Source organism: Hippopotamus amphibius, chromosome 6, assembly GCF_030028045.1.
Source record: "Hippopotamus amphibius kiboko isolate mHipAmp2 chromosome 6, mHipAmp2.hap2, whole genome shotgun sequence".
Lineage (NCBI taxonomy): Eukaryota > Metazoa > Chordata > Mammalia > Artiodactyla > Hippopotamidae > Hippopotamus > Hippopotamus amphibius.
In genome coordinates, this window is record NC_080191.1 from 112063116 (window position 1) to 112078230 (window position 15115).

The 15115-nt window shown below is 39.2% G+C and overlaps 1 protein-coding gene across 3 annotated transcripts in view; it reads right to left on the reverse strand.

The window, feature by feature from the left end:
- Positions 1-410: 410 nt before the first annotated feature.
- NGLY1 (N-glycanase 1) overlaps positions 411-15115 on the reverse strand; it is a 60300-nt gene continuing 45595 nt past the window's right edge. Inside the window, exons 9-12 of one of the 3 annotated variants that reach the window (XM_057739495.1) lie at positions 14493-14657; positions 9403-9588; positions 2478-2655; positions 414-2094 (exon numbers count right to left, since the gene is read on the reverse strand). In XM_057739495.1, coding sequence (XP_057595478.1) covers positions 1919-2094; positions 2478-2655; positions 9403-9588; positions 14493-14657 — 705 coding nt within the window. In that variant the 3' untranslated portion in view covers positions 414-1918. Of the gene's footprint in view, positions 2095-2477; positions 2656-7705; positions 8321-9402; positions 9589-14492; positions 14658-15115 lie in introns of those variants that run through there. The other 2 variants (XM_057739497.1, XM_057739496.1) reach the window with 2 other exon arrangements.

Here is a 15115-nt window from a genome sequence, read left to right on the forward strand (position 1 = left end):
ATTCTGTGATGAACCATAACGGAAAAGAATATGAAAAAGAATGTATATATATCTGTATGTATAACTGAGTCACTCTGCTGTACAGCAGAATTTAACACAACATTGTAATTCAACAATACTTCAATAAAAAATAAACTTTAAAAAGTGTACTTGCTTGAACTACAAAATCAAAACAATTTACTGTGTGGTAGAAAAAAAATCTTTAAAAATTTACACAAATACCAAAGCATATATATCTATAGTAATCTATAATATTATCAAATTATAATACAATTACTCTCCAGGAAAGCTTAACTATACTTAGAAAAATAATGGGCTCTAATATCAATCTTAATATCTCAACTTGAACATTCCTATCAGAGTATTTGTATTCATGAAACACATACTAAAACAGCAGCCCACACACAGGTCTAGAATTCTATGGAGTTCAACGCTGTGTTATAACCCTGAAACTTGGTACAAGGAAAGACTTGAGTGTACAGGTGAATCTTGCCTGTGTTACTAATTTATCACGTTGTTTAGACAGGACCTTCTCTGGGTTTGAGTTTCCTCAGGGAAAAGTTGAGTCTGGATTAAATTATTTCTAACAACCCTTCCTACTCCAAAGTCCATGAAAACGGGTTCTCTAGCCCTCCCTTAATCCAAGACACTTCTTTTCCTTGTAAATTGATCAGCATTGGGCCACTCTATGATGCTATGGTTAAGAGTTTAAGAATTCCAGAAAACTTTCTAACATTCAAGACTTATTAATAAATTTAGATGCATGAGCTACTTTTCTTTTAAGTGTAACGTTTTAGCAAGAAAGCGATCCTCGACAGAGTATGACTACAATTAAAAAGAAAATATAAGAAGTTTGCTTCAGAATTCCAGTACCTATTTCACAATGCAGGTAAACCTGCTGAGTTGCACAGGTTGAGAATGTCTGAGAACATACTTTTCTTGCCAGGAGAGCTGAGAATTCACTCTACAGAACGTCACAAAGGCATCGGGGATGGGGCTGCCAGCCGTTGTCTTTGTCACCGCCTCCCTTGCAGTGCCATCAAAACGCTCTTGCACATGAACACTTCATAAATATTCACTAAGTTTAATTGGAGAGGTTATATGGAACACACATGAAAACTCTTGATACACTATATAGATACTGAATAAAAGTTACATAGTTTCAAAGTCAAGAATAAACATTTTATTCAATAAGGTAGATAAAAATACTCAAAAGCTAACTTAAAAGTAAAGCATTTTCTGAAGTGTCCACGTATTACAGATTTATAATGTATCTTTGAATTTATGCAATGTTAAGTGTTTTCATAATTCTTGTCTATTCAAGTGGTTTTCAATGTTTAGCATACTTATGATTTTTATTTAGCCAAAGTAATCACTAAAAAGATATAATGCAAAATAATTCATTTTATTTCTTAAATGCTTACGTATTTACAATCATAAAAATTTCCATGCATTATAACTTATGAGATACCACACTTTTACACTTATTAAAAATTAAAAATCTTAGGAAATCTATTTCAATTACTTATGGAGAAACTAATGGCTGGATCAGAAACTGTCAAATTACTATTAGGAGCTTAAGATTTCACTATAATCATGAATAGCATTTAATCATGAATACCTTCATTTTACTTTTAAAACCATACTTACAATTTTTAGGTTAAAATCTCATAGTGGGGCAGGAAGACTTCACTTCAAATTAGAGTCACATATGCCAGGGAGCTTTTAATTCCAGGTTTCATTGTGGTCCACAGTATAAAGATATACTTTCATGAGGGTTACACAATGTACAGCCAACAAGGAAATATGCTAGCAGAGGGTAGCAAACTGCCATCTAAAACATGCATGGAACCAACAGACTACTTTAGAACATGCTAAATCTTTGATTATTGCCAGCTTTTCTATAATGTTCAAGTTCTCAGGGGTCACTGAATTTTATAATTATCTCCAAACAATTTTCTTCATGGTTATTTAGGCTTTGTCTAAACAGCTGGGTGTGTTGCCAAGCAACAACACCATCTCCTTTGCTTAATTCTGCTTCCAAAATAACTTCAGTGGCACCAGAAAAATCATGATAGGAGCGAAGAGTTTTATCTGTTGGAGGAAAAAAGAAAATTAACATTTTGCTTTCGGAAAGAACATAAAGAGAGAGTTTTGGAATATATTTTATATACCTGCCTTATAGGTAAAAATCAACCCTTAAAAGTAAATACAAATTATTCTTTATGGAGGAAAATGTGTCCTCTAAAAAAGAAATAATTTTTCTCCTTCTATTTGTGTTTCACAAACAACAACAACAAAAACCTACTACCATGAGGTTAAACTACAGGTTTTAACTTAAACTTTTTTTTTTTTTACTTCAATAGTATGAATAATTCTAGGGTAAGGAAAACTCTTGAGTACATCTCAAATAAGTACAATTACTCTTCAGAGTGTTAAACACCACTTCAAGATTAATTCTCCAGTCACATGCTTACCGCCTGTCAGTTCTACTTGTGCTGTATCAGACCTCAATTTCCACTGTACTATTCCAGTCTCAAAGGTCTGACTACTTGTCCTAATGGAAATGCTATCGACTTTTAGGCCGACGGACCCACATTCAAACTTCCAGGAAATGTAACCATAAGACGATCCTTCCTTTCGGGTTAAATATACCTATAAAGGAGGGAGAAAAGGAACTGTCAGAAATAATGAAACCGTGTAGAAAACACATACAAAGTCTTATTGTCACAGGCACTATGCACAAATGCTTATTAAAAACCTAACTTTTCCCCACTGAAAATATTTTTACTGCCAACAAGTTTTCATTTTATTAGCAATCTTTCCTATAGCATCTTTTGCTATGGATGAAAGACATTATTTGAATTACAGGTGCCTCAGTAAGTACAGCCCTAAGGCTGCATGCTGACCAAATTTTGGTAAATCATATTCTCTTTTACATTCCTAAGTCCAGCTATTTAAAATGAACTTTATGATGAATCCTGCTGAAAATGAAGTCCTTTTAAATGCAATTATTCCTTAATTTATCTTCTTTTCTAAGCCTGGACTTTCAGATAAGCTTTCCTAGAATGAGATGGGCCACATCCTCTAAATCAAGCAAACACCCCAGTCACTGATAAGTAATAGGAATGGTTTAAAAGGTAGAGTCCATGCCCTCTGCGTGGAGCTCCTGGGGCCTTCGCCGTGACCACTGTCAACGTCCTATCTAAGGCGCCCAGGCTGACCAGCTGCCCCTGGCCCGGCTCCTATCACAATTTCATCCACACTCTTCAAATGTTGACATGAAAACTGACATCCACAGCCCTGGTCCACTTACCCAGGCCCAAACCCCTGAGAATCTGACATTTTAATCATTTATCCCTAATGTCCAAACTCCCCGCACAATAATCCATGCATGTCTTTGAAATAAGTCTTGGAAAAAAACAAACCAAAAAACCCAAAAAACCTTTCCTCACTTATACTACACTTTTCACTATGGCCGTGACTTTACACTTATCTTTCTGCAACTGCCTAATTAATATTTCTAAAATCCCACTTCCTTCCTATCATTTGCCTAGTCTAGAACATACAGTAAGGACCTGCCTCTTGCATCACATCCAAACCTTCAGCTTTCATGGTTCTCCAGAATTTCATCCCACATTGAACTGCCAATACTCTGTGACCCAAATATAACTATTTTATTTCAGATGTACTTGTATTATCTAACTTAACCAAATCACAAACTCTCTGGGGGCACAGGTTCTGGATTTATGGGGTTTAATAAACAGTATTAAGTACTAGAAACTTGAGCATGCACATACATTCTTTCAGAAACATTTGATCTACTTCTCGGGCAAATAGCTGGAAGTAGCACATGAAGTGCACCCACCATGGAAGTATCCAATTCCATACTATTCTAGTCCTCAATCATCAAGGAAAAAGTCAATCACTGCTAGCACACTACTGATATTCTATTCTATTTGGCAATCTATAGCTAGTTTTCTTCCAGGTTAAATATGTCAGCTAATTTGAGCTTTTAGAATCAATGAGCTGGAGATAATAAAACCATTAAACAATCACTCTCCAAGGAAAATGACTTAAACTCCTTAGACCAGAAACGCGCCATCACCTATTGCTGTTCTGCACAACAAACCTGGGTATGTGCACTGTCGCCTGCCCCACTTGGGTCCCAGACAACCTCATTCCAGCGCTTCGGACACGTGTGTGCCTACTGCACACTTCCCCTAGAGCTGTGTGTTTGGAGAACCTGGGCTCAGGGCTGCACCAAAGCCCCAGGGAGCTGTTAGTCTCACCAACGCTAAATTCCTGGGCACCCAGGGATTATCCATAACTTAATCACTCCTCTGAAGGAGAGGTTAGTAAAGGAGGTTACCTGGAAAAGATGAGCCAGGGGGGTTACTGGAAGACAGGTGGTGGAAAGAAATGAAAAGACTGGGGGAAAATATATTTAAATTTATATCTCAATATACGTCTTCTATGACTTGTGTGTTTTCAGAGTTCAGTAGGTTCAAATGCCCCCCTAATAGTATGGGCAAATAAAATACGATAGGCTGAAGTCAGGCTAACTTCAGATTTCTAGTTTACCCCAAGAACTGCCTTAATTGTATCAGGTGAGTCTGGGCCCGAACAGCTTTTTTTTTTCTTTTCTTCTTTCTTAAAGCCTTTACTTTGAGACATGACAGAAAAATCTTAATGGTACACATGGAAAATACATGATCATAGTTGAAAATGAAGACAATCTAATCAGAACTGTTTTTATCACAGAAGGTTTATAATAGCTGTTGAACATGTCTGAGAATTGCCTTTTCTAAGACTTACATTTTTCAGTCCTAAAGGCGTCAGTTTTTACGACTCTAAAAACTTAAAGGATAAGAATGGAATTTGTTGTTGAATTCTTAAATGCTTAAATAAACCTTTAAAGGTACTGTGAGCAAATAAAAGTTCCCTTAGGCTAAAGAGACAGCATATGGAGATAAAACACACCCTATTTATATTGAAAATTCATGTCATCTTTTTGACACAATATATTCTGTCTGTAGCATTTTAACCAACTCATCTAGCTCAGCATTTTTAGAGGTGGTAGGATGTGACTATGGTACTGGGTTTACTGTGTATACTCAGTTTGGTAATCTGAAATGTACCAAAACAGCAGGATTTATATAAACATCCACTTGTGGTCCTGTCTGTGTGTAAACCCAATAGAACCAGTAATTATAATTTATTTAGGAGAAAAAAATACATTATAACCTCTCAAATAGTCAATTGTTTGCTCTAAACAGGAAAAAAATATATTTTTGTAACTGCTGGTTGTTCCTAACTTCTTGATTTATCTGAAACAAATGTTTGCCTGTTGGCTTTTTAAATTCATAGGTGATCCACCCTGGCTCCTCTCTGGCCTCTGTAAAGACATGAAGGCACATCACAAGCTGCCGGTGGCAACGAGACCAGTGCATCTGTGGCTTCAGACAAGTAACACCGCTCACAAGGTACCCTGATGAAACTGGTCCTTCGGGCTGCGGCTGTGACCACTACTTTCAAGACTGAGAACAATTTGCACACAGCTTCTTTCTGTATTTCACATTCTCAGGAAGATTTTCCTTAAAGATTTTCTGATTACTACACACCAGGCTGGTCAGCCTGCTGCTACGGTTTCCTGGAGGTTCGGTTTGTACTGCACTGTTTGAAGTTGTTCTTTAGCAGGCTCTTAAAATTATCATTCTGCTGAGGTTGCTGAGATTAACTCTAATTGAGTTCACCATGCAGTTAGTCATTCCTACAGCTCTCCAGTAGAGCAGCTGTCCTTCAAGAAATGTAATCCAAGGCTAGTACATTGCTACGGCCCATGAGTCTTATTTTTGGTCATTCCATTTTTTCCACTGAGGTCCAACGTGAACACTGTCAGTTCCCACTGTATTTGAATCTTTCCAGTCTATCGATGCTTCCGATTTTTTCTATCTGCAGCCTCTGGATGGCCAGTGTGATGATGCGCTTCCCTGCCTGAACTCCTGCATGGTTTCCTATCACAGAACTGCAAGGTCATCAGAGTCCCTGGGACCTGACAACCGTTCACCTCTCTAGCCTTATTTCCTGTTCTCCCCACATTTCCGACGACGTCCTCGTCTCTGAAGGTGCAGCTGTTTCTCACTTGGGTGTGTTTGTACACACTATGTCTCACGCCCCGCTCTGAGAAACTCTGCTCTGCCGCCTCCTCCAAAGCGCAGTCAGATATCCCTTCTTCTGCAGGGCCCCGCCGACTCAAGACGCAGTGGCTCTTCCTTGTGTCTCACACACAGGCCCACCTTCTTCCAGAATTACCTCACTGATCTAAACAGCACGTCTTCCTCCTACGCGAGCCTACGCTTACCTGGGGTTTGCCTCCTACCTCACCGTTAGACCCGAAGCGCTGAGCAGTGTCTGACAAAGCGCACATCTGCCACGTGACTGCGTGAATCAATTCCTGACATCACCTCAGGCGCCGGAAAGCGCTAGTGTGACTCCACTGGCAGGGAATGAGAAAACTGCTCTAAAATGCAAAGCACCTAAGAACACCCAAGGGACACAGTCTGAGTGAAGAGAGTTTCTATGGTGCTTGACACGGCCCTCGGATGTGGCAGAGTTTATACCACGTACCCTCAATCATCCGTTCTCACATCCACCAATCTTTATTGAACGTTTGTTACACATCAGGCACTATGCTGATATGTGAATACTGAGAGTACAAAAGTGAGTGGAGTAAAGCAAGGTCTTTGCCTGGGAAATGTTTACAATCCAGTAGGAGAAGGACGATCTATTCTCACACGTTAGCAGAATAAACGCCAGGAGGGAGAGGTATGTGACGCCATGAGTCAATACAGGGGAAAGGAGCCAGCTGGCTGGGACTGGAGGCAATGAGACTTATGCCAAGTCCTAAGGATAAGAAGTTAGTCTAACAGAAAGGAGAGAATAGAGGTTATGTGGGGAGGGTAGCAGGGCAGGGCAGCTGCATGCAAAGAGCGAGGCTGGGAGCCTGGTGCAAGGCGAGGGTCAGACTCAGAAGAGACTTGGGCTGCTTCTCACCCCATGAGCACTCAGCAATGAACGGGGTTTTGAAAACGTTCTCCATACTGCAGCCAGAAAAACATCTTTGAAGGGACCAGGGCAATGCAGGGAGACTAGTTAGGAAGCTACTAACATCACTTCTATCAAGGTGTTATCACTTGCCTCCTAAAAAATAGACTCTTGATTTAGCTTTTTATGTTCCTTTCAAATCTGGATATCACTCAACAATGTATTGCTAAGTAGTCAAATCAGAGAGTCTCTGTGTTCCTGGGAGGCTGCCTCTGTGAGAGCCTAAGACTCTGTTCTAAACATCCACGGACAGGCTGCAGGTGACCTGTCGTGACTCTAGTGTGGAGATTACTGAGGAAGGGGAGGATGGGAAATGAGTTTCTACTTTTAGTGGAGTTAGAGAATCCTTAATTGGGGGCATCCTAGAACAGAACAAAAAATACTGATTTAGGTGAAAAATTCACATTTTTAATGGCAACACATGACTTCCAAGTTATTAGTCTCTACAAGTATCCTTACAATTCTAGTATTTTTCTTCATTTAGTACTAAATATTTTAACTGGAAATGGATTCATTCAGCTTTAAAAAAAATGATGCCCCTTGTAAAAGTATATGAAGGCATAAACTTTACTTAAGTAGGTGCTTGTTTTGTATTTGATGGCCTTCACATCTCATTTACCTTATTTAAAGCCTTCTGACACAACACACCCACTCTGGCCACGATCATCTATGCAGAAATCTGGAAGCAAGTCCTGCTGCTCCCCTGCCTTGTGAGCACCTACTCTGCTTTCAGCGCCCAGCTCCAGTGTCACCTGCTCTGTGGAGCTCTGCCCACCTCCCACAGCCAGGGCTGACTGCTCCCTCCTGGAGTTTCCATGGCAATGTGCTGCTGTCCTTTTCACAGCACCCTGCGTCATGGCTGAGACGGCGGGCTGCTCCTGCTCCGCCTTCCCCTGCTGTGAGGGCAGACACTGCAGCTTCACCTTCGTGTCCACGCTGTGAGATCCATGCTGGGCACAGCAGGCCCTCGGGGCGTGTGTGCAGATGAACAAACGTGTGAACAGGACAGAAAGCATGCCACAGACTAGATCCGCTCCTCGGCACATCGCTGTTTTCTCCATCAGGACTGTGGTCAGGGAGGAAGGCATGCTTTGTCTCCAGCTCAGCACAGACTAGTCCTTGGATAAATACCACGACTATCCTCTCCTGTTTTCTCTTCAGAGCAAATTTTAAGGCAAGGACAGTCTTCCAGAAGTTCATCCTCTCTCATCAACTAGATAATCAATTACAGATACACACATCTTGAAACTTTAAATCTTATCTTGTTTTATAATTTATGTCCTTCCTTAACTAAAGAATAAAATTCCTACATCTACAACCTCAATAATCCTCTACATCATTCTTGGCTTAATACAAAAAGATGGTCAAAATAAGCACCAAGATTAGTCTAGAACACCACCTACGGCGGGGGGCGGGGGGAGAAAGCAGGGACCTCATCTTCGTACGTGCCTTGTGCTCTGATTAATGCCTAGTACAGTGATAAGCATGTAGCAGATGCTCATGAACATGAGCAGCTGTTCGTCCATGACTCACTTGCTAAATCTATTCAGTATGTCTTACAAGTGAACAGCTTCTCACTCTTCACATGCCAAGTCAGAGCTGCCTATAAGCTCATTCATGTCAATGAAATCTATCAATAATATGATTAGATCTACTGAGGTCATGTGAGTTGCTCTGAGCATCTTTTTGGTGTGTGTCTAAGAGGTAGGGCAGTTTAAAAGCAAGGTCTCTTACTTATTACAGATAACAAGTGACAACAATATACAAGTTGGTATAATGAACTACTACAGTCCTACCATCCATTTCTTCCTTTATTTTTTAGGAAAGAGAGAAGAAATAACCAATAACGCTGCTCAATCATCCACATTCTTATGAAATGGAAGCGTGGTCGATGGTTAGCTCTTGGGACTTCGGACTAAATGGCTTACAGTCCCTGATAGCTTGCCTGTAGCAGGCAATTGATACATGTCTATGAAGGAACTGGATAACAATGTACTCTATATATTCAATATATTCATGCAAAAACTAGTCACATGAATTGGTCATACACCTATTTTTCCCCATGAAAGAATTAAATCTGGCCTCTCTGATGAAAACGGATACTTTCTTGATATAAACACAAATTTCTAATGGACTTTTCATTAAATATTGAGAGAAGGATCTTTTACAAGTTTAAGGATTACTATAAGTAATTCTGATATCCGTTTCCATATTATGCACAGCTGAAAAATGAAGCGAGTCTATACTTGTTTAAACAGTGACTAAGGTTTTACCCAGCTTCATGCATTACATTACCATGTGCCAGTCTGTTTCAACTTTTCTGAATATGGATTCCATCCTCCACACGCCATTCTCCCATCCAGAAATGGTTCGATTATTACTTGAAACTCGGACATACTGATTTTTTACAATATTATAGCAAAGGTGGAGCTGTTTAGAAATCTTCTCATTTTCAGAAGGGATGAACAGGGTTTCTTTACTCTTAAAAAGAAAGCAGAGTTAGTTTTTCAACATAACAGAAGACAGATACATAAAGAGGTACTGCTACGGATAGTGGTTAAGAGATTCCTTCAACTTGAAAATGAAAGACTGGTGCCATTGGAAAATTTGGAAAATATTTTACAGGTTAAATATGATCAGTATGATGCTGACATAGCACCAAACATCACTAGACAGAAAACATGAAATATAAACTGTAGCTGACTTACACTTTTGGGATTTTGTGTCAACATGACTTCATTTCCACCACCATGTCTTAATTGGACACTGCAGTCCTCTCCTAGCTGACTGCCAGCTTTCAACTCTTAACCTCTCCATACAGTCATCAAGGTGATTGTTAAAAATGTAAACTGGGATACATCACTTTTTTTTGGGGGGGGGGCACACCATGTGGCATGTGGGACCTTAGTTTCCCAACCAGGGATTGAAACCGCGGCGCCCTGCAGTGGAAGTGTGGAGTCTCAACCACTGGACAGTCAGGGAAGTCCCTCGCTTACTTGCTTAACTGGCTGCACTGACCTCCCACTGCACCGGAATGCCACACCTCTACAAAGGCTACCAGGGCCCACGTGGCCCGTCCTCTGCTCCTTTTCCAACCAGATCCCACGTCGCTCTTCTCTTCTGTCTCTACACCCCCACCGTGTTACTTTTTCCTCACAAAGGCCCAGCTCCTTCCTGCCTTGGGGCCGTGACAGGTGCTGTTCTCTCCGTCTGGAATGCTGTTCCTTCTCTTCACCTACATGAGTCTTTCCCATCCTTCAAGCCTCAGCCTAAAGCCATTTCACCAGTATCCTTTCCTGATGACTGAAGCAAGGATGATGCCTGGGAGGTATAGCTGGAAACAATCTTCTGCACGTGTGAAATGGCTACAAAAACTCATGTTTCACCTTAAAATTCCAGGCAAAGTTTGCATTTTATTACAAAACAAATCAATGTTTATTTTAATGTGAAATAGTCCCCTGAAATCACTGAGTGAATCTAAAGTTTGAGAAAGATGATCTATTTACCCTGCATCTGTATGTAGCACTGACACAATGTCCCCTCTCCCTTAGACATGAGCACAGTAGCATGTGGTGGGGGGAGGGGGGCTGCCCTGTGCACTGCAGGCTGTTGGCCAGCAGCCCTAGCCTCTCCCCATGAGATGCCAGTGGTATTGTCCCTCTCAGCTGTAACATCCAAAATGTCCCCAAACATTACAAATGTCTCCTAGAAGGCAATCATCCACTGTTGAGAACCGCTGCTCTAGTCTGTATTAACACCTTACCTTTAACGAATCAATTTACTAATCAATCAAGAGCATAGATAATGCTTTTTTTTGGTTAAACATTGGATACTAGGTAACCGTAAATGAAAAAACTTCAAATGTACAAGGATCAATACGTAGAACATAAAACATCTTAGAAATGAAAAGACAAAAATATTTGTAAGTGTATAAACAAGATAATTCCCTAGTAGAACCTGTGATTATTACTGCCAAAAGAATTAGGTTAAAAAAAAAAAAGCAGTTTATTATTTTAAAAAAGTGATTTTCTAACTACGAATTAGTATACTACACTTTAAAACAAGCATGTAACAATACTTTCCAATTCTTCTCTTCTTTATCAAAGATATTTCAGAGTGCTAACATAAACCAGACGGAATTAAATTTTAAAGTAGCATTATCTACTGTTTTACCAAGGAAAACTAATTACCAAAGGGAAAACAAAAATATTTGTTACTGAATATATTACTTATAACATTAATATTTCATAAATTCTTTAAAATCTAAGATTGACAAGACTTCTCTTTCTGAAAATATCACCAATGTTTCCTTCTTTTTCCAATTGATTTCCAGATACAGTTCCCTAATTTTTTAGGACTGACTTTTATAACAAACATCTATTTATAAAGAGGAAAATGATTTTTTAAATCCATGGCCCTAATATGATCTCCAGTAATTGAGAAATTTAAAAAATTTTCAGGGACTTCCCTGGCGCAATGGTTAAGAATCCACCTGCCAATGCACGGGACACGGGTTCAAGCCTGGTCTAGGAAGATCCCACATGCCATGGAGCAACTAAGCCTGTGCACCACAACTACTGAGCCTGTGCTCTGGAGCCCGCGAGCCACAGCTATTGAAACCACATGCCGCAACTACTGAAGTCTGCATGCCTAGAGCCCGCGCTCCACAAGAGAAGCCACTGCAATGAGAACCCCGCGCACCTCAATGAAGAGCAGCCCCCGCTCGCTGCAACTAGAGAAAGCCCGCGTGCAGCAACAAAGACCCAACTCAGCCAATATATAAATTAATAAAAAAATAAATTAAAAAAATTTTTTTCAAAAGGGAAAACAATCTGGACATATGACTCCATTCATATTTTTAAAGTTTAATCAACTTATATGCCATGCAAGAGGAAGCACACTCACCCACAAAAAGAAAAATGAAGACCTAAATACCCACGTTTTAAATTGAACACAGCTGTGAATTACATGAGCTCTTCTCAGCTGGCTTCATTTAGACTTATACTTGTAACTTGCACTGCATCAGCAGTGATTTGAATTTTTTGTTGAATTTAGGTCTTGTAATTCTATGGCTGAACCAACAATTCTAACTGCCTGCTAAAGATGATGGGATAAATTTAAAAGTAAACAGAGTTTATTAGGGATAATTCACCCCTTCGGGACACACTGCTTCACTGGAGAAATGAGGTGTAACAATGGCACATTTAGATAAAGTAGATATAAAACTTCGTTTGGAACTCTTTGACATTGCTACTGTGGATGGATGATTTTCTTTTCAAGCATTTTTCATCACTTATCTTCTAAGGCGTTTATCTTAAATACTTTTTAGTGAGGCAACTTTAAGCTCCCTAAGGGCAAAGGACAGTCTATTGTACTTAATGTCCATTACAGAGCACACTGTTTTTCACTAGCCCCTAACTCTAGAAATTATATTTCCATTGTTCATTACTTAATTTTGAAAAATTAACCAAGTTATAATATCTTTAAATATGTTTGACTATATAATAGTACTCACACCAACAACAACTTCCAGCCAAAACCAGATGTAGGCAAGTATGTAATAAGAAAGAAATCTTTCGTCAGCTGAATTACCCAGACACTATTATTTTTCCCATTGTACTTTATAAAGTTTTCATAGCACTGAACAGGACTTCAGAAAAGAGGATGTCTGAAAGTTTAAAGAACATTCAGTTTCAGCATTCAGCACCAAAATGCCAACTTAAAATCAGAAAAAAATAGATATATATGTATGTAAAATGAATCACTTTGCTGTACACCTGAAACTAACACAACACTAAATCAACTATACTTCAATAAAAAATAAATTGAAAAAAAAGCTACATTTCCCAGAAAAAAAAATTTCTTATAAAAAAAAAAAACAACAATATATACTACTATATACCACCAGAAATGCTAACATGAAAAAGACAGGCAACGACAGACAAAGATGTAGAAAACCCTCCTTTACAGCTGGGGAGAGTGTAAACCGGCACAGCCGCTCTGGGAAGTGGTGGGCAGCGTCTGCTAAAGCTGAGCATCCCACCACTCTGTGACCCAGCTACTCTGCTCCCAGGTATGCACCCCTCTGGCACGCATACACAGGCACTGAAACCACGTCCGTGTGTGTTCACAGCAGCACAATTTTTTTGAAATTGAAGTATAGTTGATTTACAATATTGTGTTAATTTCCGCTGTACAGCACAGTGGTTCAGTTATTTTTATATACATATTTTTCAGATTATTTTCCATTATGTTATTACAAGATATTGAATACAGTTCTCTGTGCTATATAGTAAATCCTTGTTGTTTATTTTACATATGATAGTGTGCATCTCTTAATCCCATACTCCTAATTTATACCCTCCCTGCCTTTCCCCTTTGGGCAACCATAAGTTTCTTCTATGTCTGTGGCGTCTGTTTCTGTTCTGTAAATAGATTCATTTGTATTATTTTTTAGATTCCACATATTAGAGATATCATATATACTTGTCTTTCTCTGTCTGACTTACTTCATTTAGTAAGATAATCTCTAGGTCCATCCATCTTGCTGCAAATGGCATTATTTCATTCTTTTTATGGCTGAGTAATATTCCATTGTGTGTGTGTGTGTATACATGCATGTGTGTGTACATATATATATACACACACACACACACACACCATATCTTCTTTATCCATTCATCTGTTGATGGACATTTAGAGGTTGCCTCCATGTCTTGGCTATTGTAAATAGCACAGCAGCACAATTTTAAGCCAAAAGTGTGGATGTGGATAAATTATATTATATTCACACAGTGCAATATTATACAGCAATGAGAATAAATGTACTATAAATATACAGCAACAAGTATGACTCTCACTAAACAATGTTAAGAGAAAGAAACTATCCAGAAAAGATACATCCTATATGATTCCACTAACATAAAGCTGAATAACAGGCAAAACTCGTCCATGATGTTAGAAACCAGGCTAAAGGTCGCCCTTGGGGTGAAAAACAGCGACTGGAAGGGAACTCAGGTTCTGATGTCTGGTTGTCTACTTCTTATTCTGGTAGTGGTTACATGGGGAACCACAATATGTGAAAATCTGTTAAGCTGTATACTTATAATTCATGCATTTTTATCTAGTTCAGTAAAAGTTATAACTGTCCTAGAAATTTACATAAGGTAACAACAAAAACTCCCATTTTAACTGCTTTGCTAACTCTTGTATGTTACTATACTATGTCAATCAATTATTGGTTCTCGTCAGATGTTTACATTTTTAAATAATTACTCTGCAAAGTTCACTGAAAGACTATGGCCAATGTATTTTTCTGTACATAAAGGGCATAGGACAGGAAGTAGTAGAGTGAGAAGATTATCAGGCTGTAACAAAGTAAATACCTCTGGATCCGCTTCACCTCGGGCTACTCTCCATGCCAAGGACCCAGATATCCTTCCTCCAAGTTCTCCAGGCTTAGGGCTTTTGGGAGATATAAATTCAACGAGCTCCACAATGATCCTCTGGAGAAGTTCTTTTCTTCTGTTTTCTGACAAAGATATCTGCCTCTGTAATTCACGTTTTAAAAAAAAGGCATTAAAGCTTAGGGGAATGCAGAGGTCCATGTCTAAGTATGAATATAATTAAGACATTTGTGTTTTAATAGGATCTTGGAAAGAAGTAACCAACTTTATTTTCATACATATAATTATCTGGAAAATAGAAAGGACATTGTGGAAACAAAATAATTCTACAAACTTTATGTTGAGAAATCACTGAATACCCATATCCCACCTTCCACGCCCTTTCCTGGCCTAGGTTTAAAATGGAGGTAGCAGCTTCTGTTTCCGGCTGTGATAGACTAGTGTGTGTCACACCAACCGTCCTGCTGAGAAAGGCGAGGACAGCAGGGGACAACACACACACACGATATACACACACCAACACCTGTATGAATGCAACACAAAGCTACCAAGGTAGCCCGACCTGAAGAAGCTAAGATCCCAAGGGAAGAAATAAACTGAAG